Raw genomic sequence first — 24,053 nt, 5'->3', positions numbered from 1 at the left:
AGGATGGTGAGTGGCTGGTGAAAACAGTTGGTATGTGACTATTTCTTTTATATGATTTGTGAAGTAACAACCTCCAGCAGTGAAGAAACTGGATCGAAAATCAAAACATGGCTTTTTGGTATTGTACATTATTAAATACAAATGTTCAGAACTATAAAATTGAGTTTAATATATCACAAAATAATGCCATAACTTATTTTAAATTTCTCTTTCAGGTTCACAGTCGCTTAACAGCGCAAGTAGCTCATTGGCTCAGAGGTACACCATATTGTTTGTCAATTATTGTCTGTCTTATCAATATCTACCAAATATCTATCAAAAGAGCAAGTTACTTAGCTGTCTTATTAATAGATGTGGAATAACATTCCGTGTATTTTCCCTTATCTGTGATAGTGTCATTTGCTATAAGTATGTGGGCATAGAAAATTAAATTTTCATTGACATTGTTCCATTTTATAATAAAGCACATCCTGGACCATATCCAAAACCTTAAAATATGCAGTTTCCTGGTTTAGCCACATCATGTAAGGCATTAGTTTATATGTTGGAAATTTGGGATTTCTAGAGCAAACACTTTAATGTTTTTTTCTTTGGGTGTGTCAAGGTCATGCAGCCCTGCTTTAGTGTGTTTTCAATGCCTTGGCAATGATGTACTCATGATCAGTTAGATCTTTCCTAGATTTGTGTTTCTTGTTTAATTGGATGCAGTATTCCGAATTGAACACTTTGTCACTTGTTAATGAGACAAGAGTTGTACTGGCCATTACCCTTCTCTGCTGGTACTTTCTGGCTCCTTTTCATGCTTAAAAACCTTGCTCACTTCATGTAGAATTGGCTTTCCAGACCAACAGGACCTAGTACTTAAATTTGAATTTGACCTAAAATTCTGAACAGTTTGAAGTTGATCTCTCAATACCTGTATGCTTTATGTATCCTTTAGATATGTAGGTGCAGAGCTTCTAGCTGCTTAACACCAGTGCTGCCTTGGTTATCCAAGAGTGTTTTTATTATTTACTACTTAACTTACATAGTGTCCTGTCGGCTGTTAGTATGATATTGCAGCCAATTTGTCAGACTTGGTGAATTGTGGCTTTCATTTTGAGGCTGGAGGGCTTGTACCAAGGCAATTTGTGTATCTTCTAATTTAGTGGATGTGTCTCTTGCATGGTAGATGCGTTTGTGTGGTAGGCATCTACTGGATTGAAATATGGTTGGAAATAGGGGACTTTAAAGGACAAAAGAGATTAATACATACTTCTTTGCATTGGTACCAGGAAGGCAGAAATTTCCACATTTTTGGTTAGTGCTTAGCAGCAAAGGGCAAGAAGCTACATGTTTGACTTCTGTTGATGAGGTACCCTTGTGTTAATTTCCTGCGTCTGAAAATGAATTGTGCATTTGGATTAGATATGAATGTAGGTTCAGTTTTGCACGTCACCTTTTTGTCTCTAAATTGCACTTAGATTTATTGTAGTTGCTGACTGGCGTATTCAGGTAAAGAAAAAAAATGAATACCAACAGAGCGTGTGTGCTGGATCCAGTGATTTTAGTGAAAGCAATTACATATAGAACCAACTATGAAAATAAAATCAGGATTGCACCTCTTTGTTATGTAAACTGATTGTATAGAATGAAAGAGTTTCTGCACACGTCAACCTTTAAGATATTCTAAGTGACATTTGGTTACAAAGTACTAAGGGATGTTTGCCAATTAAATGATCACATTTTTTTCAAAGAACTAAAGATTGTATATTTTAAAAAATCCATTTCAATGTGAGAAAAGGAGACCTTTTTGGGAGCCTGATTACTGGATTTACGTGTTCAGGCTTTGTGTGTCATTAAGAACACAAATGCACATCAGCAAATAACTGATGTAGTTTGAAGTACAAATCCAGAAATGCATGTGTATTTTACAATTCACATCTCTCGGAGCTGTAAACAAGAAACCTGAGTAATCAAATTTTTGTTGTTCGACATAACTCTTAACCCAAATCTCAATGAGATTCAATGAAATGTTAGCATTCTGAGACAGTCGAAGCAAAAGTGTAAGTAAAAGTTGTTGTCTTTTAAGATATGTTTTTATTAGGAGCAAAGGAAAATGAAAGGGCAATTCCAGAAAGAGGAATTAGTAGGGAGGAATAAAGAGAATACGTGGAGAATGAGGAAGGGGCTATATGATTAAAATAGTTCTGGAAATGATAGAGTTAGATAAATAAGCATAAAGTGAGAGCCACTGTCAAATGAAGTAACGTTAATAAGAAAGCAACTCAGTGAGACTTGACTTTAACAATTACACATCACTAGGTAACCTTAAGCCGCTTGACCACTACTGTGCTAAATAGGTAACAATATGCTACATCGTGTATGTGATGCTTAATATTATAGAGTTGCAAATGCTCAGAAATGGGCAAGTTTTTTTATTTTTTTCACTAATGTCTCCTCCCATGGAAAGGTGAAGTGAAGCTACATTGTCTCCTGTACATGTAGAACACATTTTCCTCTCTGCAAACTGTTGTCAGTACTGGAGGAAGCCTCTTATAGGAAAGAGAATAATTGGACCCCCAATCTACCTAATTCTAAATAGGAATGTAAATGGTATGGCTGGTTATTGTATGCTGGGAAGTTTCTGAATGCATAAACTATTTAAAACATTTTTGAGAGGTGTTTTGGATGACAATGCAATATGTTTTCTATACTTTGCCTCCTTTGAGTGATGGTCCCATTATTGAGCATTTAAATTGTCTATATCAGAAAGTGCAAGCTAGCTCAGATTTCAATTTATTGAGGTATCCAATATGAAGGGATGCATACTCTTGGTAGAACCCAGAAATACGGAAAAGTGACCTTAATAGTTTTGAATTTAACTAATGATTAAATGAAGGTACTCTGGGATTCATCATCCATAATGCAGTGATAATTGTGTAAGTTGTCTTTCTTAGAAGCACTGCAACATTGGAGCAGCCGTTTTCTTTTGCTCACACACTGTGAAAAGCAACAAAAGGTCCTTGCTTAAGTCATTTGATATCTTTGAATTTATACATATTATGGAATGTTGTACGGAAATGATAGTTGTGGTGCATGGCAAAGCAAATGTCACCTCATGAGTGTCACATTTAAGAAGCAATCATCTTATAGACCATTATTTTAGTGCTGAAAATGCCACCTTCCACCACACCTTTTTTTCAGTAAATACTGACTGGAATGCAGTGGTGAACAACATGGTAGTTGAGTGCAGCTGCAGTGTAGCAAAGGTTTATTAACTTGCTAGTAGTCTTGCTATCATGTGATTAACTATTATTGGTCTGTGAATTATGTGAGAGTATTCTCGACTGATATCTATCAGCAGAACTGAACGATTGGGTCATTCATTGCATAATTGTCTTTTGAGCCCTTAGTTGTTTGGTGTTGTTTTTCTATGCTCAATTTCTAGTATCTTCAGGTAGCATACTGCCAAATAATCAGTACCAGTGGCATAGGTAATTTCAAACCTACGTTAAGTTGTAAATAAGGCACATTAATTGAGCACTTTATTCCCTTGTTTATCTAACAGTGTGGCATAATTAATGCCTACTGTTATTCAAAGTTTTAGGAACATCATATAAATCACAATCAAATGCTGCAGCTGGGACAGATAATCAGTAGGCACAAAGATCGTGCTGCTCTACGAATTGCTGGCAAACCTTCCTGAGATGTTATGTGGCTTCATCATCTTGATCTTCCTCTGATAACCATGCTCAGGCAGAAACAAAACGGTTAATTTTGGACCATTAGCCCTCAATCCTGCTTTATTAGTAAGGGCAAACTACAGATCTAATAGGCCAGCAGCCAGTTAGAGGTCATTAGTTTCATGCAATTTAATTTTCCTTTCCAGTGGTTAGCATTTAATTTGTGAAGCGTTTGATTTAGAAGTACAGATCTTACACCAGCTACACTTCAATCTTACACCTGCACCTAGATCTTAATAGCCAGCTGATGCCGTTTTAGTTGATAGGAACAAAAGAATAAAATGTTAAGCAAAAAGCCCAAAGTAAGTTTTTCCATTGCACATATTATATTTGCTTCTTTCAAGACACTCTTGGCTTTACCATGACATAAAGTCCCTGAATTGATAATCCGACATGAACTGTGTCTGCAGTTCATTTCTAGTATGTTTGGGCTTGGTATTGTTTGAAAACAATTAGCATATAAAATAAATTGAAAACGTTTATTTATTATTAACTTAGTTTATTCTGTTTTTTTTGGTGGAACATGAAATAATTGTATGCATCACATACTTTTTTTTTTTTTTTTTCTTTTGTTAGTATTTCTGAAGAAAGTTGTAACCAATTCCTTCAGAGCCCTTCACGGAAAGAAATAGAAGGTAAAGGTGGAATAATCCGTACCTTTAGCTACTTCAAGAATAAAATGTCAAGCAAAAAGCCCAAAGTAAGTTTTTCCATTGGCACGTATTGTATTTGCTTCTTTCAAGATTTTATGTCAAAGCTGCACCCTTTTGTAATGCAGAAATTGAAACTTGCAGGCCGTTTTCAGGTGTGTTTGTGATTACACTAACTGGCCTTGATCAGGACATGTATAAACCTTCCTCCTACAAAAAAGTCCATATGTAGGTATGTGTATGTCTTTTTGTTTAAAGAGGATAAACCCCATTCCCTTCTCAAGACTACAATGACTGCCTGCCTCCCTTACAATTGGGGTTAGAAAACGTTGTTGAGCAAGCTGTAACAGACTTCCCCAGTGCTATTTATATCTGATTATATGTGCAACATCCTCCTCTTCTGTCTTCATGCTTCCCCTGTAAGTAGCTATTATTGACACTGCATAAAATCGGAACTAGACAGACTTTGTATTGGGGGTGCCACCTTTAATTATCTACTGGATAATAACTATGGTCTGAATTATGTTAGAAGTTCTTATTCCTTTTCCATCATCTAAGTTTTAGTCCCAGCAGTTTTATTTCTTTTCTACAGTGGAGACTAAAATTTGATATTTTTTAAAGATACACACTCTAGTCTCAAGCGCCTTTCGTGCAAATCCACAAACACTAGTAATAAACTGAACATAGATAAAGTACTAGGCAAACAATAGCAGCATTGAAAACACAAGATAAAAACATTTGGACAGAATAAATAAATAAGGGTATAAAAATATAACAAAACAACCCTCTCCATATCTACGTTGAGCTGAGACAAATAGATGTGCTTTCCCCCACCTTTTCAGCCACCCTACGTTAAGAAGGAACCTATCAATTCTCAAGCCTCCACCCTTAGTCCCCCACCCCCCCCACCCAGTCACTTCCTATGGGAGTAGGTACAAGGTTTCCCAGATGTTTTGTACACTATGGCTTAGGCTAGATAGAGGAACTGGGCAAAATACCCACAAACCTTGTCCATCAGTTTGTTAGCTGCAGCACATTTCTTTTTTGCTGCATATTTCAGTGAGATACTTTTCAGTTTTTTTCATGACTGATTGTGATCCGCTATCTAGATTCAAGGCAAATGCTTAAAAGTGATTGGGTCAGAGGAGCAGTTTCTTGTACAATGTCTCTTGTAAATCTTTTCACTCTTAATTGCATTGCTCAAACCCCAGATATTCTCACCAGATACCTGGGATAGACTAGGATTCTCAGTTAGCCTACATAATGATGTGTCTGCGTAATGCAAGAGTTTCTGTTCATGTGTATGAATTTTTTTTATGTAGCCTTTGCAGTTGGGGGCCACTGTGTAGGTGTTTCCAAGATACTGTAATGCCAAGAGAGATGTACCAGTTGACTTAGTTAAAGATATTACTTCCAAGGAGGAACAGTTTCTGGTACCCTCTCTTTGGGTGCCAGTCAAAAGCCAACACTTTGTAACTGTTAATGACCTGGCCATTTTATTCACAGCAGAACTATCTGTTCATTTTGCACCCTTCTGCTGAATTGGACTCCTTGGTATTAAGGATTCTACTACGACTTTATACCCATCACTGTTCAAAACTATTTGCTTCTGTTATATATTTTGTTGAGCCCATTGTTCTGTAGCCACATTTCTAGATGCTTTCTAAGTTTTTTAATCCAGTGGTGTCCTTCTCAAAAATGTGTACTTTTTTTGGTTTGCACAAGACACTTGCCTACAGAATGACTTGAGAGATCATTACTTCACAGTTTTGCTGTTCTGTTAAATTGCAGTTCTTGTTTCTTTTGACTACATTTGCCAGACTAGCACATTGAATCCTTTACAATGTTTTTTTTTTTCTTGATTGAATTTACTACTTAGGGCCTGGGACAAGGCTTCACATTTCCATATGTATGTAACATGTGTTCCTCCTATAACAGCTATTCTCTTGCTCTGGTTGTCGGGACCCATGTAGAATTTCAGTGTTGCAGATTTTTCTAGTTGTTGGCTTTTGTTATCATAGAAGCCACTTTCCCCAGAGATCTTTGATCTTGTTTGTAAGTTCCCACTTAGAACTGGACTTGTGAATCTTCTAGAGGGTTTCTTTTTGGAAGAGATTGTTTGTGCAAAATTTTCAATTTCACTTGGAAATTGTCATATCTGTTTCAGACCAGTGCTGTATCAAGATGTCTGTCACCAAGTTACTTCAAAATATGTTAAAGATTTAAATACTGGATGATAGTCATAAATCAGTGTTTTATCACTGCAAGGTGTTAGAAATGGGGTCGCTAGTTAGCAGTGGTTTGCACCCTGTCCAATTAGGGACCCTCACTCTAGTTTGGGTAAGGGAGACACACAGCTAAGATAACCCCTGCTCATCCCCTTGATTGCTTGGCTCAAGCAGTCAGGTCTATCTCAGAGGCAATTTGTAAAGTATTTGTGTACATACCCACAGTACATAGGGAAAATACCGCAAAAGTACTCTACACCAGTTTAGAAAAATAGCCAATATTTATCGGAGTAAAACAAGACCATACAACAAAAATACAACATACAGAAGCAAAGATAAACATTTTCAAAGATTAAATCTTAGTATAGCGCTTAGAAACACAATAGCTCTAACTGAGGCTATCACAACATCATGACTGGATTGTAGAGTCTTATGCCACTCACAAGGGAGTTCGGGTCAGTCATGGAGTCGCATGGACCTGAGGTACAATACCTTGGAAAGCAAGTAAACAAAGACTTTGCATGGAGTCAGGGAAGCGTGGCATCGCTGGAACCGGTGCAGCGGCGGTTCTTTACTGCTACCAGGTAGGTGAGGCGTTGATTCCTTACTGCTAGGCAGGGGAAATGGGGCGTTTGTTCCTTACGGTTTGAGGGGATGCGGTGCCAGTGGCAAGGCATCTGTTCCTATTTAAGGCAGGGTCGATGAATCCAGCAGGTCAAAATGCGAGGCATTAGCTTTGCTATGTCACAATCACACCACGGTGCCAAAGTGCTGCATTGGAGTCAGGTGTCACAGACATTGGTGTCACAGCAGTCGGGACTCACGCTGCGGTGGGACCTCAAAGCCACTACAGCAGTATCAGGCATGCGGCATCGGTTGCGGTCGTTGCACTCAGCGGGGACTACAGCTCCGGTGCAGGCAGCAGTGCGGAGTCAGACAGTGGTGCCGGTTCTGAAGTCACTCTGGAGTTGATGTGCCTGTTTCTTCTTGGTTACACCAGAACTCACTCCCAAGGGCCCGGGAGCTGGATTTGGCATGACTTGGCAAGTCAGGATTCTCAACAAGAGAGCCCATGTGCTGGCCGATGAAGTCTTTGATGTTCCTGAGACTTCTTAGCAAAAGGCAATCTCAGTCCAAGCCCTTGGAGAGCCTCTGCAAGCAGGAAGTAGAAAGCAAAGTCCAGTTCTTCCACTCCCAGGACAAAAGCAGCAAGCAGCAGGCCAGCAAGCAGCAGGCCAGCACAGCATAGCAGCAGGCAGAGTGGCAGTCCCTCTTACAGCATCCAGCTCTTGTTCCTGGCAGAATGTCACCAATCCAGAAGGATTCTAACTTGGAGGTGTCAGAGATCCAGTACGTATACCCATTTCTGTGTTTGAAGTAGGCAAACTTCAAAGAGAATCCTTTGTAGTGCACAAACCACTTCCTTTTCCTGCCCTGGCCCCAGGTACACTCTAGTGGGTTGGAGACTGCTTGGTGTAAGGGCACGCACAGCCCTATTCAGGGGCAAGTGTCAGCTCCTCCCACCACTCTAGCTCAGGAAGACCCATCAGGATATGCAGGGCACACCACAGCTCCCTTTGTATGACTGTCTAGAGTGAATTCACAAACAGCTCAACTGTCTTTCTGACACGGATGTGTATTCCACAGACAGGCAGAGACACAGAATGGTTAAGCAAGAAAATGCCCACTTTCTAAAAGTGGCATTTTCAAGCTTACAATTTAAGAACCAACTTCACCAAAAGATGTATTTTTAAATTGTGAGTTCAAAGACCCCAAACTCCCTATGTCTATCTGCTCCCAATGGGAAATTACACTTAAAAGATATTTCAAGACAATCCCCAGGGAAAGATAGACCTTGCAATAATGAAAACCAAATTAAGCAGTATTTCACTATCAGGACATTTAAAACACACCAGTACACGGCTTACCTTTTAACTACACTGCACCTTGCCCATGGGGCTTACATGTAACAAATTGGAAGCTTTGGGCCTGAGAAGTGGGTTTACTTGCCAGGTCAAAATGGCAGTTTGCAACTGCACACACAGACTCTGCAGTGGCAGGTCTGAGGCATGTTTACAGGGCTACTCATGTGGGTGGCACAATCAGCACTGCATGCACACTAGTAGCATTTGATTTACAGGCCCTGGGCACACGTGGTGCATTATACTAGGGACTTAATAGTAAATCATATATTGGATAAACCAGTCACAAATACAATTTAAGCAGGGAGCACTTCCACTTTAGCACTGATCAGCAGGGGTAAAGTGCCCGGAACCCTAAAACCAACAAAAACTAAATGCAGCATACAGTCAAAAACAGGTGAGAGCCAAAACCGTTGGGGATAACCCTGCAAAAAGGACCATTTCCAACACACAGGCTTGTTAATCAATTTCCCCAATGATGCCTGTCGGAGAAACATAAGTTAAAATAGAGCATGTTTGTGCTTGTCAAGCCTATAAAGCCTGTTGGTTCTTTCCATATTTGCCTAAAGCAGATCCAAGTATCTTAAGTTAAGGAATCTGCAACTGGTTCTCTGACAAGTTTTTTTCATTGCCAGAATTTCATGATTTTTGGAGACTTTCTACACTCTGGCCATAATTATGACTGCCACATTATGACTGTGGTGATTGGGCCATGGTCGGACCTCCACTTTACCTCCATTGGAGGGACTGGCGGTGCTGGCGGTCCAATCTGCCAGGGCAGAACTCCATCCATCGCCTCCCTGGGGATTACAACCCCCCTTTCTGCCCGCTTTTACATGGCAGTTGCACCACCATGTAAAAGCTGGCGGAGACAGGGTGCAGGCCCCTGCACTGCCCATGCACTTGCCATGGGCAGTGAGAGGCACCCATGGACAGTGAAAAGCGTGACGGTTGCTGTTGCGCCATAAGGAACACCACAACATTGCCGTCCTCTCAATTATGAGCTGGCGTCAATGTTGTGGGCTGTTCCCCGCTGGGCCAACAGGGAACTTCTATTGGGGCTTGAAGGAAGGCGGCTGCACTGGCGGCAACCTGACCGCAGGAATTTGGCGTGTGGCCTTTTCCGCCCACCAAACCCCTAATGACCCCCTCTGTGTTTCCAACTCTCTTGGAATCTCACCACATTGTTGAAGAGAAGTGCTGTCTTTTCTAGAGAAAGGGATAGCATGGCTGTATCTACTCAGTCTTTCTGTCCTTGTCTTCGTATGTTTGATTTATTGAACAGACCTCAGTTGTTTGATCTTATCCCAATGTATCTATATACAGTGTGCTTCTTCATCCTTACACCAATAGTAGCAATGCAGCCCCTTAATGGTTAAGATTTGCTGTTGAATTTCAACCGGCCATACACATGTATATATTAAAGAAACCTTCCCCAGATCACAGCGGTCAGAAATTTTCTGAAGCTCATCCTGGAGAAAAACTTTGCTTTGATCTTTAATCCAGAATGCAAAACTGAAACACGTTTGCTCTTAGTTTTGAAGTGTATACTGTAAGGTTCAAAATTTGTCATAGTTATTCTTACTGGGACTGCAGCTGTCATTCTACATTTTGAATCATGCCACCCTTTTTACAACCCCCTCTTCAGTTTCAGTTACCCAGAGTTTTTTAAAAACAGCATTCACACTGTTCAGATGCCATCTTATCCAAACAAAGTATGCCTTAGGCTTTGGAATTTCTACTTGATTACAGCATTCGTTTTTACTTCTGTGTTAGGCTCATTTTAATCTCCAAGTTTCTTCGTTCTTTGGTGATATCCTTAGGTGGTTGACATCTAGTTTATCTTACAAAACCTAGAAAAAGAAAATAAATATGATGCTACCAATAGTGTATTTTATGAGAAAAGCTGCATGCAGTCAATGGAACTTCAGCTAAACGTCAGTAAAATGAAGTCTTGGGGAAGCCACCACAATCCATTTTGAAATGTGTCCCAAATGATATTTGGGGTTAGGTACTTAAACTAAAATCTCTGGGTGCTTCACTGTTAACACATGCTTTTTGTTTCAAGTGAATGCAGCCACTGCCCAGAGTTTCCCACTGATCCACCTCTTTTATTGCAGGAGATTCGGCTCAATTAATAACCTCCTAAATATTGTGGCAGAATGGCACTGGTAATTTGACTATGTCCCACATGTTTCTAGTAGTGTGTTACCAAGTTTGTAGCACATGTTTTTGTTTTAGGCTACACAGTCACACAGGGGAGTTTTCTGTGAAGTAGCTTGGTTTTTTTTAATGGTATAAATAAAAGAGTTACTACTAAATTATTCAGTTAATTTAATTATGACACAATTTACCTGCCTTTTAAAGAATGTTACTTTGACCCACAAGTTTCTAGCAGTTTTTTTTACCAAGGTGCACTATCTAATCTCCAGAATAATTAACCACCCATATTACCGAACACTTATGTCTTTTTTGCCTTTAGAAAGTTCACACATCCACAATTGATCAAAAAGATAATAAAAACTACTGTTTTTGCCAGTTGAGCTACCAGTCTTCTTCACAACACATTTATCCTCTTTTCTTTACGGAATATCGTTCAATAATTCACTATGAAAATGCTATGACATTTTTGCCCACTTTTACAATCTACAACAGTTAAAGAGCATATGAATTTTCTCCAAATATCTTATGCAAGACATTACTCTAGTCAATGATCTTCACTCTGGCAATAACCGCTGGTGTCAGAGTGAGTGTCTAGTTTTGTAGGACTCTGGAGGCAAACCTAGTATGCTGCAACCAGAAATTCATATAAGCATTCTGAAGTCTGCGTCTGAATCCAAGAAAATTGAAAGACAAGCAGTCTGTCCTGGTAAACCAATCAGATAGATAAAATAATAAATTTCAAAGGACCTGCGTCCTCTTTCCCAAAACATTCACTTGAAAGAATATTTCACCAAACCAAAAGCCTTGCAGCATCCAAAGGAAACACTATTGTTCGCTCAGTGACCCATTTTGTTGCATTCATATAATTGTGCTCTTTTCAGAGGGTCGTTCTGGGCGCCCAACCAGTCATAAGTACTGCTTGATTGGATTTATCTTATTTGTTGGACACGCAAATGATATTGTTAGTTACACCTTGACTGTTATCTGTCTTTACAAATATATTTTAAATTATAAAGTATGAGTCACACGTGTCCCTCGGTTTCCCTTGCTTACAAATGAGAACTCTGGTGACCAACCTGAGGTCACTTGTCAAACTCTTTGATTGCCCACAGCAATTGAGGGACTGTATTCCCATATATTCTCTGTAACACTTCAGTGGACATACTAGTTAGAGTTTTGCCAGATCGCAGTTCTGAAAGTTCAAATCCCCGGGAGGATGGGTTCCCGGCAGAGTTTTATAAGTGGACGAGTTCTGAAACAGTGAAGTCTTCAAGGGCGCGGAAAGGACAGGCTCTCAGTCCCCTCTTTCTAATAGAGCATCCATAGCGGTTCTCCCAAAACCCAGGAAAGATCCTGTGTTATGTGGCAGTTACCACCCCATCTCCCTCCCCAATGGAGATGTTAAAATATTGGCTGGTGTCTTAGCAGTCCGTCTCAAGAAAGTCATCCCATCTCTTATAATACGTACGTGGGGTTTGCATCCGGAAAATCCTTGAGGAACCACCTCCGCACATTAGCGCATACACTTTCGGCTGCTAGAGATTCCAGGGAGGAGGCAGTTGCTATCTCCCTTGATGCTGAGAAAGCCTTCGATAGAATAGAATGGTGGTACCTCTTCGAAACTCTGAAATGTTTCAGCCTCTGAGATAGTTTTATTGGAAAAGTCAGATGGTTGTATGACTTGCCTACAGCGCAGATCAATTGCGGGGGTTTTCTATCTGAAGCATTCCTCGTTAACCGGGGGACACAGCAGGGCGGGCCACTATCACCGCTGCTATTTCTCTTAGCCGTTGAGCCTCTGGCAGTGCTTATATGCAGAAATCCAGCCATAGCCAGAGTTGCTATCCCGGGTGGTCGCTCTTTATCAATTTATATGGTGACAACGTTTTAATTATGCTCACAGATCTTATTCATTTCCGTCCAGCATTACGGGTGATCCTGACAGAATTTGAGGCACTTTCGGGATATAAAATTAACTGGGACAAGAGCGAGGCCCTTCCTTTGGCTCCGGTGACCACAAGCGCACTCATGGTGGACTTCCCTGTCTCCTGGAAAAGCTTGCGCCTTAAAAAGCTAGGGATACTCCTCAACAAGGGCTTGGATCACATGATAAATAACAGTCTGGAACTCCTGCTTCTCCACACCCCACAGGACTTCACTAAATGGTCCCAACTGGGACTCTCCCTCTGGGGGAGGGTACAAACTGTCCGAATGGTAACTTTACCCCGCTACACGTACGTTCTTGGGATGTTGCCACTACAAGTACCCTTACCAATGCTATGGAGGGTGGATGCCTGCATATGAAGATTCGTCCAAGGTCATGCTACTCGCGCGTCGGGAATGCAGAGGTCTGGGTTTGCCCTCTAGGGAACATTATTCATTGGCGCTCCACCTGTCGCAGTTGGCCTTCCTGCTCCCGGGCAAACCAGATCCACCCTTCTGGGTGCAGGCAGAAGCGCTCATTTGAATGAATCAGAAGGCGTGAAAGTACTCTATGGCGTCAAGGCCTCCACGTCAGACTCTGCCCACCCAGTGGTGCAGGCCATGCTACACTCATGGCGTCAAGCCCACGTCTTTTAGGAATCAACCCACAGATTCATACCCACACGCCACTTTGGGGCAATATTGGCTTACAGATAGGCGGAGAAATTATTAACTGGGATGGTTGGCTAATTAGAGGCATTGAAACAGTCGACCAACTGCTTGAGAATGGGCTACCAAAGACGTTCCTGGCTTTACGGGCCAAGTATAACCTCCCTGCCTACTATTCCTGGCAATATCGACAGCTTTCTCATTGTATTATCGGCTGTATGGGTACACACCTGCTGACTCTGCATCACTCACCGGTGCTTGATTATTTGTGAACCTGGGGCTCCTTTTGCGGAGTGATGTCATCCATGCATAAACTACTGAATCAACACCTTTTCTCTTTACCTCTTCTTTACCCCTTAAGGCAAAGTGGCAAACATGTGTGTGGGTAGACCATGATATAGATGATTGGACTACACTCATAGAGGTTTGGGAAAAAGGGGTCCGTGAAGCAAGAATGAAAATGAGTCTCTTTAACACCCTGCACGATTGGTACTGGACACCCTTGAACTCAGATCTGCTGGTCTTCTGCCCCACGTGCAATGTTGGCATTGCCCTTACTCGCTCTGTGACCTACAGCATATACTTTGACTGTCTAATCATATAGTCATTCTGGGAGGCGGTTGGAGATACACTGAGGGAGGTACTGCCTTTACCACATACTTTCCCAGCATCCTTGCTTCTACTACATGATTCTGGTGAAGCTTGGGACATGTCTTGCACGCAACTCCATCTACTACAAACGGCATTGGCCATGGCTAAACTCTGTATCCTACGACACTGGAGAGTGGCACATTTCCTCCCTCCCATGACGAGTGGCTCTCCTCAAAGTTCCAAACTGCTACCCTTGAGCACATGACTTATGCCCTACAAGATCGAACAGAGGTGGTTCAGCAAACCTGGGCCCCCTTCCTAAGACTTGCTGACCATTGAGCGCCATGCCCACTCACCATCTTCTACCCCATTCCCCCATCCCTCCCTCTTTTGCTGCCTCCTTCACCTCCATCTCCCACTGCCCCCTCTACTGCGGTCGCCCCAACCAGCTCTTCCCGCTACCCTTCTCTTTTAGCCTGTCTCCCACTCTCTACCCCTCCCTTCTTTTCCCCAATCCCCAACCCCCTCTCTTCCCTGTTACACTGCTTGTCACCTGCCCTTCCCTTCTTTCCATGAAAAATATTCTCCTTCCTCTCTCTGTCTTCTCGTTTCCTGTATTCCATTCTTTGCCCCCCCATCCCCCTGACCCCGCACTCGCAATATCCACCCCCTTCCTCTTCCTTTCTCTATTACATATCTTTTGCTCCTTTCCGAGTGCACGCTCCTCTTTCTTTTCCTACATCACTCTTCTTCTTACTTTCCCCCACAACGGGCTATGGACCCTACCATTATCCATTCTACAGCTTACATCACATGGCTGCTTAACACCCTGTCACCATGAGCTGAGGACTCTCCATGGTCGCTATTGTCCTCCCGACGCCCTCGCTCCCTTTGCAATAATGTCACAGCTCGCCGCGTCCCTTGTTCCTCGGAGGTCCCTGCATCCCTCTTGATAGGCACCGATATCCAAGACCCATACTTTCGTGATCATTATAGAAGAGTGCTGAGGTACCATGCCTCATCCTCTTTCCAGGCTTTGACCAGACATAGTGTTATATAGAGATATACCCCTCACTTCTGAAGGAGGTTCTGAACTGGGACTAGACCCACGGATCCATGTATGAACGCTCTTAGTAGCCGTTGGTATGTCCCCCCATAGAGGGTACTTGTATTGAACAAATTCCCGTCCTTTGGATCTGGCAGTCATGGCTGTTTCTACATCGGGTGTACATTATTGTATATGTAAGTCCTTGCTGTTTTTTTTGCATTGTCATTTGCTTATATGTTGTTATTTTTCTCTGCCTAATTCTCAGTAAAAGAATTGCAAAACAAACAAAAAAAAGAATTGCAGAGGAGTCTGCAAGGATTTGTGCCAGCTTTCTAGCCCCTTTAAAACTGGCTCCCTTTCCTCTCTAACATCAGGAATCCATATTTTTCCTGGTCTCATTTATTAATACTTGTCAAGATGTGGTCGGCCTTATTTTTAGTGTCCGAGAGTTTCATCTGGGAGGTAATATACTGAGCCCTTGCTTCATTTAAAACTAAACCTTTATATGACTCTTCTATCTTGAGTACCTGCCTTTGAAGCTCAGAAGCATGTTTTATTTGTTGTTCATCATCCAATGCCATCAGCTTCCATTCTAATTCTCAGTCTTCTCTATCTTGTCCTTCCCACAATATGGCAGCATATTCAACTGTATGTTTGTTCTCCTGAAAATAGTGATCTGTAGTCTCATATTTTGTCCTGAAAGTGGCTAGATGTAATAACACCACCCCTCTGTTGTTATTGACCACATGTGCATATGGCAGCATCATTAACTGTGAATGTTCTAATATCTTTCTAGGAAGATATTAATATGAGGCACTTTCAACTATGCAGTAAGTTGAAAATTCCTCAACTTGAATCCTCAGATGTTACAACCAGAGGCAGAGCTTATTCTGTGAGATTCAAGGGGGTTTAAATCTCATAATTTCTAACTTAAAAAACAGTGGGCTGCAGGGTGGATGGGTGAAATAGCCAAGGTTGGGATGAACATTTTTAATTAGTAACAGGTTCAGTACTGATTTGCATTTGGGTGGGCCTCTGTCTAAAGCTGCACAGTTGGGGAAATATGATGGTTTGGAATGCTACCTGAGTGATTGCCACTGTTAGAGCATTTGCAAGCATTCATCCCTGTTTGAGTACCAGTAGTATGCTTGGAATATTGACAATGCTTTTCAAACCTACTAGTGCCATAATTCACCCATTCAGGGAGTACTTCTGTAAGTGCAGATTCTGATGGATACAACTACCTGTGGATTCCTCACCTAAAAATGTTTCCCCTCGTGCCAGCTTTCGACGGAAATTTTCTTCTTGCTCTGCACGTCGCCGATGACGTCACAATTGCCCGATTCCACGTGACGCGGTATGATGTCATCCAGGCAATAAGAAGCCCTCGTCGACGTGCAGACATCAGTTCCCTTTTTTCCGTGCCTTCGAGTAAAGTTTTTTTCTTCGACGCTACCAGGGAGCTACAGTTTCACTCTGGTGTAACTGGCGCAGCCGAGGAAGTCGGGTTTTAAACCCTGTAAGCAGTGTGGAGGTCGCATGTCGGTCACTGACCCACATGAAAATTGCTTTTGGTGCCTTAGTTCCGACCATGAAGTCGAGTCCTGCGGTTCATGCCAACGCATGAATCCTAAGGCCCTGAAAAACGGGAGGCTAAGTTGTTTCTTGCTCGATCTAAGAAGAAGAAGGAGAAGCCTCATCATAGAGAGTCATCTTCTAGATCCTCGAAGTCTTATCGGCGCCATCAGGACTCTCGGCGCCGACATGGCTCACGGCGCCGATCGAGCAGAGATCACTCCCGTTTGAGGTCTCCATCGGCTCGGCGCCGACCGACGTGGGAGATCAGCCCAACTGTGACACCTCCAACGACTCCAGCTTCACCGACATCTCCACTGTCTGTGCATGAAGTGGATCCGCATCAGGAGCCGAGGGCTTCTCCGGAGCAGGTGATGCCTGGGCCGTCATCGGCTTAACCTCTGGCGCCAGCTACTCAAGGTTATCCGGCTTTCCTGGTGCTGAGCACGGACCCCGCAGCATTTCTAAATGTTTAATATTTTTGCCACCATGGCACCTGGAGGCGGGCATGCGGGTCCATCAGTTCCTTTGGCCTTTGACATGGGTGCTCCGGCTCTTTACAAGCCGACATCCTCTATGCCCTTTCTTCCTTCCGGAGGTAGCGCTTCGGCGCCTATGCCTTTGGCGTCGCCCAGAAGACCGGTGACGCCGACGACATCCACCGTCCCGGCGCCGATGGATTCACCACGGATCAAGTCGACCTTAAAGATGCCTGTGGCGCCGGGGGATCCCACGTCGGATGGCTCTGAGGGTCGACGTTGTCAGAGATCTTCGGCGTCGGCTGACGCCGGGGCTCGAGTCCAGACTCCGCTCCTGGAGGTTGGCGCTGAGGCTGCTGGAAGAACAAGAGTATGAGAAGCAGCACTTGGAGGAAGGAGAAATCATGGAGCCTTCAGGGGACCTGCAAGGCCTGGATACTGCAAGCGGCCTAGACACTTCCCCGGAATGGGACTTGGCTTCTCCGAGGGAGTATACAGATGAGGCTGCCTCTTCATGTTGTGGTGAGGAAGGCAGCAGACTTTTTGGACCTTCCACTTCCTGCTGCGGAGTGAAGACCAACATCCTTACCGAGGTGCTGCATCCAGCATCAGCTGTGGCGGAGCCCCTTCTTCCTTTCAATGAGGCTCTTTTGGACCCTATTAGGGAAGTTTGGAAGAAGCCAGTGACTTCGGCTGCCGTAAACAGGGCGGTGGCGAGACGCTATCGAGTGGCCCCAGGTGATCCGGACTTTTTGTCCAAGCACCCAACTCCAGAGAGTTTGGTTGTGCAAGCGTCGTGCTCCTCCCGTTCTGCTCCTGGATCATTTCCCGGAGTTCCAGCAGACAGGGAGTCTAAGAGAATGGACCAGACAGCTAAAGAGGGCCTTCTCGTCATGCAGCATGGCTTTAAAATACACAAATGCTTCTTGCATTTTAGGACGTTACATTTATGCCCTTATGGATGAGGCTAAGGGGCACCCAGGATTATCACCGGAGGTGTTGAACTTTTTGTTGGACGCTCAGGTGGCGGCGACCCAGGTGATTCAGTCTGGGCTGGACACCTCGGACTCAGTGGCCAGGGCTATGGGCACGTCCACAGCGATGAGGTGGCATGCCTGGCTGCGATTGTCGGGGTTCTCCCCTGATTTTCTGACCACTCTCCTTGACCTGACATTTGATGGGGACAAGCTTTTTGGATCGAAAGCTGACTCTGCCTTGGAACGTTTTAAGGAGAGTAGAGCCATGGTGAGATCCTTGGGACTACAAGCAACCACATCCTCTGCTTTAAAGTAATTTAGAAGGTTTAGAGGATTTGGTTGTGGCGCTTCCTTTCATGGCAGGCTCCATGCAGCAGGACAGCACTCCGCAGGAACTCTTCCTTTTAGATCCCTCAGGGGCAGGGGTAGAGTACGCACTAGAGGTACCGCCCAGCAGCATTCTGCCTCTGCCTCTTCCTCCGGAGGGGTGCAGCAGGGAAAGCAACCTTAGTTCTCCATCACTCCCTGTTCACACATCTCCTGTAGGGGGGGACTCACTCACTTTCTTCGCATGTTGGAGTCAATAACATCAGACTCCTGGGTCACCGATATTGTGGGGAAAGGGTATGCTCTTCCCTTTCAGGAGTTCCCTCCTCCCATCCCTCCCAGCCCATCCTTTTGTTCGGACGACCATCTTCTGTTACTGCAACAAGAGGTGATATCCCTTTTGTCAAAGGGCGCAGTGGAGTTGGTCCCGGGGCAGGAGAGGGGTCAGGGCTGCTATTCAAAATACTTCCTGATCCCCAAAAAGGATGGTCGGTTGAGACCAATCCTGGACCTGAAGATTTTGAATTGGTTCCTCAAGCAGGAAAAGTTCAAGATGCTGACCGTGTCACAGGTTCTTTTGGCGTTGAACGAAGGAGATTGGATGGTGTCCGTCGACTTGCAGGATGCGTACTTCCATATTCCAATCCTCAAGTTGCACAGGAAGTATCTCCGGTTTGTGGTGGGGTTGCAACACTATCAGTTTGCGGTCCTTTCGTTTGGTCTTACTTCGGCACCTCGAGTCTTCACGAAGGTGATGGCGGTGGTTGCAGCGAAGCTCAGAAGAAAGGGGATAGCAGTATTTCCTTATCTGGACAATTGGTTGATCAAAGCCAAGTCTCCGGAGCTCTTGCGGCATCACCTGCAGTCGACAACTCAGTTGTTGTTCGATCTGGGCTTTTCAGTGAACGTGCCCAAATCTCACCTGGAGCCCTCTCAACACCTCCTGTTCATAGGGGCAGTACTGGACACAACATTGTATCGGGCGTTTTCTCAGCCGCAGCGGGTTCAGGACATTCAGGCGTTGATTCCAATGTTTTGAAATGGAACGGTTGTTCCAGTCCTCAAGGTCCTTCGTCTGCTCGGTCTGTTCGCTTCTTGCATTCTGCTGGTCAGTCATGCACGCTGGCACATGAGGGCTCTTCAGTGGTGCGTTCGCAGACAGTGGTTTCAACACAAAGGAGATCTCGAGGAATCGATAAAGATCTCGAGAGACGCTGCAGCGGATCTTCGATGGTGGGCTGTGTTCTGCAGCCTGTCGCAAGGAAGGCCGTTCTCACTACCTCCAACAGTGGCCACAGTTGTAACAGATGCTTCCACTCTAGGGTGGGGAGCTCATCTGGGGGACCTGGAGATCAAAGGTTGTTGGTCTTCAGTGGAACAGAAGTTTAACATCAATCTGTTGGAACTGCAGGCGATACGTCTGGCTCTCAAGACCTTCCTCCCTTCCCTTCGCGGTCAGTCGGTTCAGGTCCTGACGGACAATACTGCTGCAATGTGGTGTATAAACAAGCAGGGAAGAGTGGGGTCGTATCTTCTCTGCAGAAAAGCTCTTCGGCTCTGGTCCTGGGTTCAGGACCACAGGATTTGCTTTGTAGCGAATCATTTGGTCGGAGTTCTGAACGTGCGTGCGGGCAGTCTGTCGGCTCCTCTCGTCCGATCACGAGTGGCGTCTTCATCCAGATCTGGCCCTTTACATCTTCCAGAGGTGGGGATATCCACAAATAGATCTGTTTGTGTAGGAAGTTGGCACTGTATATACTATTTCAAAGTAAGAAATAGTGTGCACAGAGTCCAAGGGTTCCCCTTAGAGGTAAGATAGTGGCAAAAATAGATAATTCTAATGCTCAATTTTTTGGTAGTGTGGTCGAGCAGTAGGCTTATTAGAGGGTAGTGTTAAGCATTTGTTGTACAAACGCAGGCAATAAATGAGGAACACACACTCAAAGACTTACTCCAGGCCAATAGGTTTTTATATAGAAAAATATATTTTCTTAGTTTATTTTAAGAACCACAGGTTCAAGATTTACAAGTAATACTTCAAATGAAAGGTATTTCACTCAGGTATTCTAGGAACTTTGAATAATCACAATAGCATGTACAGTTTTTATAAAAATGGCAATAAGCTATTTTAAAAGTGGACACAGTGCAAAAATCAACAGTTCCTGGGGGAATTAAGTAATTGTTAAGTTCACAGGTAAGTAACACACTTACAGGGTTCAAAGTTGGGTCCAAGGTAGCCCACCGTTGGGGGTTCAAGGCAACCCCAAAGTTACCACACTAGCAGCTCAGGGCCGGTCAGGTGCAGAGGTCAAAGTGGTGCCCAAAAAAGAATAGGCTTCAATGGAAACAGGGGTGCCCCGGTTCCAGTCTGCCAGCAGTTAAGTACCCGCGTCCTTGGAGGGCAGACCAGGGTGGTTTTGTAGGGCACCGGGGGGGGACACAAGCAGGCACAGAAAGTACACCCTCAGCTGCACAGGGGTGGCTGGGTGCAGAGTGCAAACAGGTGTCGGGTTTTGTATAGAAAGTAATGGGGAGACCCAGGGGTCTTTTCAGCAATGCAGGCAGGCACGGAGGGGCTCCTCGGGGTAGCCACCACCTGGGCTAGGCAAAGGATCCCCGGGGGGGTCGCTCCTGCACTGGAGTTCGGTTCCTTCAGGTCCTGGGGGCTGCGGGTGCAGTGTTGGTTCCAGGCGTCGGGTCCTTTGTTACAGGCAGTCGCGGTCAGAGGGAGCGTCTGGATTTCCTCTGCAGGCGTTGCTGTGGGGGTTCGGGGGGGTCAACTCTGGCTACTCACGGGCTCGCAGTCACCGGGGGGTCCTCCCTGTAGTGTTAGTTTTCCGCAGGTCAAGCCGGGGTCATCTGGTGCAGAGTGGCAAAGTCTCACGCTTCTGGCGGGGTCATTAAAGTTGCTTCTTTGTTGCAGAAAGTTGCAGTTTGTTGAACAGGGCCGCTGTTCTCGGGAGCTTCTTGGTCTTTTAGATGCAGGGCAGTCCTCTGAGGATTCAGAGGTCGCTGGTCCCTGTTGGATGCGTCGCTGTTGCAGTTTTCGTCGAAGTAGGGAGACAGGCGCTGGGGCCAAATCAGTTGTCATCTCCGTCTTCACTGCAGGGCTTCAGGTCAGCAGTCCTTCTTCTTCTTTAGGTTGCAGGAATCTATCTTCCTTGGTTCTGGGCGCCCCCAAATACTGGATTTAGGGGTGTGTTTAGGTCTGGGAGGGCAGTAGCCAATGGCTACTGTCCTTGAGGGTGGCTACACCCTCTTTGTGCCTCCTTCCTGTGGGGAGGGGGGCTCATCCCTAATCCTATTGGGGGGAATCCTCCTTCTACAAGATGGAGGATTTCTAAAAGTAAGAGTCACCTCAGCTCAGGACACCTTACGGGCTGTCCTGACTGGTGGGTGACTCCTCCTTGTTTTTCTCATTATCTCCTCCAGCCATGCCGCCAAAAGTGGGGGCAGTGTCCGGAGGGGCGGGCATCTCCATTAGCTGGGATGCTCTGGGGTGCTGTAACAAAAGGCATGAGCCTTTTGAGGCTCACCGCCAGGTGTTACAGTTCCTGCAGGGGGAGGTGAGAAGCACCTCCACCCAGTACAGGCTTTGTTCCTGGCCACAGAGTGACAAAGGTACTCTCCCCATGTGGCCAGCAACATGTCTGGTGTGTGGCAGGTTGGCAAAAACTAGTCAGCCCACACTGGAAGTCGGGAATGTTTTCAGGGGGCCTCTCTAAGATGCCCTCTGGGTGTATTTTACAGTAAAGTGCACACTGGCATCAGTGTGCATTTATTGTGCTGAGAAGTTTGATACCAAACTTCCCAGTTTCCAGTGTAGCCATTATGGTGCTGTGGAGTTTGTGTTTGACAGACTCCCAGACCATATACTCTTATGGCTACCCTGCACTTACAATGTCTAAGGTTTTGCTTAGACACTGTAGGGGCATAGTGCTCATGCACATATGCCCTCACCTGTGGTATAGTGCACCCTGCCTAGGGCACCCTGCCTTAGAGGGGTGACTTACCTATGCCACAGGCAGGGTGAGGTTGGCATGGCACTCTGAGGGGTCATTTTCTCCCCACCAGCACACACAAGCTGACAAGCAGTGTGTATGTGCTGAGTGAGGGGTCCCTCGGGTGGCATAAGACATGCTGCAGCCCTTAGAGACCTTCCCTGGCATCAGGGCCCTTGGTACCAGGGGTACCAGTTACAAGGGACTTACCAGGGTTGTACCAATTGTGAAGACAAAGTTACAGTTTAGGGAAAGAACACTGGTGCTGGGGCCTGGTTAGCAGGGTCCCAGCACACTTTCAAATCATAACTTGGCATCAGCAAAGGCAAAAGGTCAGGGGGTAACCATGCCAAGGAGGCATTTCCTTACACTTTGCCACTCGGGAGAGCGTGCACTGCCTGTCGTTTTGCAGCCTCCAGTATCCAGTGCAAGGAGCTTTGGGGGACGCATTTCAGAAGTCCTGTAATGGTCAGTTGCTTTACGCGTTTCCTCCCATACCCTTGATTCCTCAGGTTTTGAGGAAGATCCGTCAAGACCGGGCACAACTGATCTTAATAGCACCAGATTGCCCAAGAAGGGTATGGTACTCGGATCTTCTCTAACTTTCTCTGGGCCCTCCGCTCCGTCTCCCATACAGGGCAGACCTCCTCTCGCAGTCGCAGGGGCAGGTTCTACACCCGCACCTCCAGAGCCTGCACCTTCATGTCTGGAGATTGAATGGGGCAATCTGAGTTCCTTTTCTCTCCCGCAGTAGGTTGGTGGAAGTTAATTTATCGGCCAGGCGACACTCCACCAAATCGATCTATGCAAGCAGGGGGGCCAGATTTGCCAGTTGGTGTGGAGAGAACCAAATTGATGCCTTGAAGGCCCATTTGTCGGATGTATTGTTATTTGCTTTATCCTTGGCACAGAGGGGTTGTGCAGTTGCCACAGTTAAGGGTTATTTATCAGCGCTGTCGGCTTTTTTGTGGATACACTAGCTACCTGTGGATTCTTCACGGTCCCACCCGCCTCCCCGTTGCCTGACTGGTCTTACCACGAATTCCTTGGGTGAGCACCTGTATATGGTATATATGCATATGATAATGCAATGTATATATATATTTCTTTATATATGTGTATATAGATCAAAGGAAACATGTTTGCATATGTATATAGATTTATATGCATAATTCGTTTTGTTGTTTCTATTAGTTTTGTTTCAGATTATTGGAATAAAAGTTGGTATATAAGTTTAATTGATGTACTTATATCACTTCTGTAATGTTAATGTTCACCTCAAAGGCACGTAAAAAATGGTGATAACTGATGTCTGCACGTCAACAAGGGCTTCTTATTGCCTGGATGGCGTCATACGACGTCGCGTGGAGTCGGGCAATTGTGACGTCATCGTCGACATGAAGCACTAGAAGAAAATTTCCATCGAAAGCTGGCGTGAGGGGAAAATTCTTTAGGTGAGGAATCCACTGGTAGTTAGTATATCCACCAGAAAAGGCGTTACCGAAGGTAAGTAACTTGTTCTTTACTACTTTTTTGGGAAACTGGTCACCATTTATTTTTAAGCTCCCCATAAAAAAATCAACAAGTTAAAACCTCAAGTACAGCGAGAAAAACTGACACAGACGTGGTAGACCTGTCTCAAGTCCCCCAGACTCAACTACCAAACCAATAATGCATTTGAGGCCTTTCATACTCCAAACACTCCTGCTTAAGAGACACCCCTGTCTGCCCAGCTGGGCCTGCTAATTCTCCCTGGAAACAAATGACTGGTCATG

The 24,053-nt window shown here is 44.7% G+C and overlaps 1 protein-coding gene across 7 annotated transcripts in view; it reads left to right on the top strand.

Annotated features, from left to right (window-relative positions):
- The window catches only part of AKAP13 (A-kinase anchoring protein 13), a 1,053,268-nt gene that overhangs the window by 692,363 nt on the left and 336,852 nt on the right, over positions 1-24,053 (top strand). For all 7 annotated transcript variants that reach the window (XM_069222739.1, XM_069222736.1, XM_069222738.1 and 4 more), the window contains 2 exons: positions 216-258; positions 4,302-4,425. In XM_069222739.1, the coding sequence (XP_069078840.1) occupies positions 216-258; positions 4,302-4,425 (167 nt within the window). The remainder of the gene's footprint in view (positions 1-215; positions 259-4,301; positions 4,426-24,053) is intronic.

The sequence above is a fragment of the Pleurodeles waltl genome, chromosome 3_1 (genome assembly GCF_031143425.1).
Source record: "Pleurodeles waltl isolate 20211129_DDA chromosome 3_1, aPleWal1.hap1.20221129, whole genome shotgun sequence".
NCBI classification, from domain to species: Eukaryota; Metazoa; Chordata; class Amphibia; order Caudata; family Salamandridae; genus Pleurodeles; species Pleurodeles waltl.
Note: the sequence above shows the minus strand (reverse complement) of the source record. Positions and strands in the feature narration are given on the sequence as shown.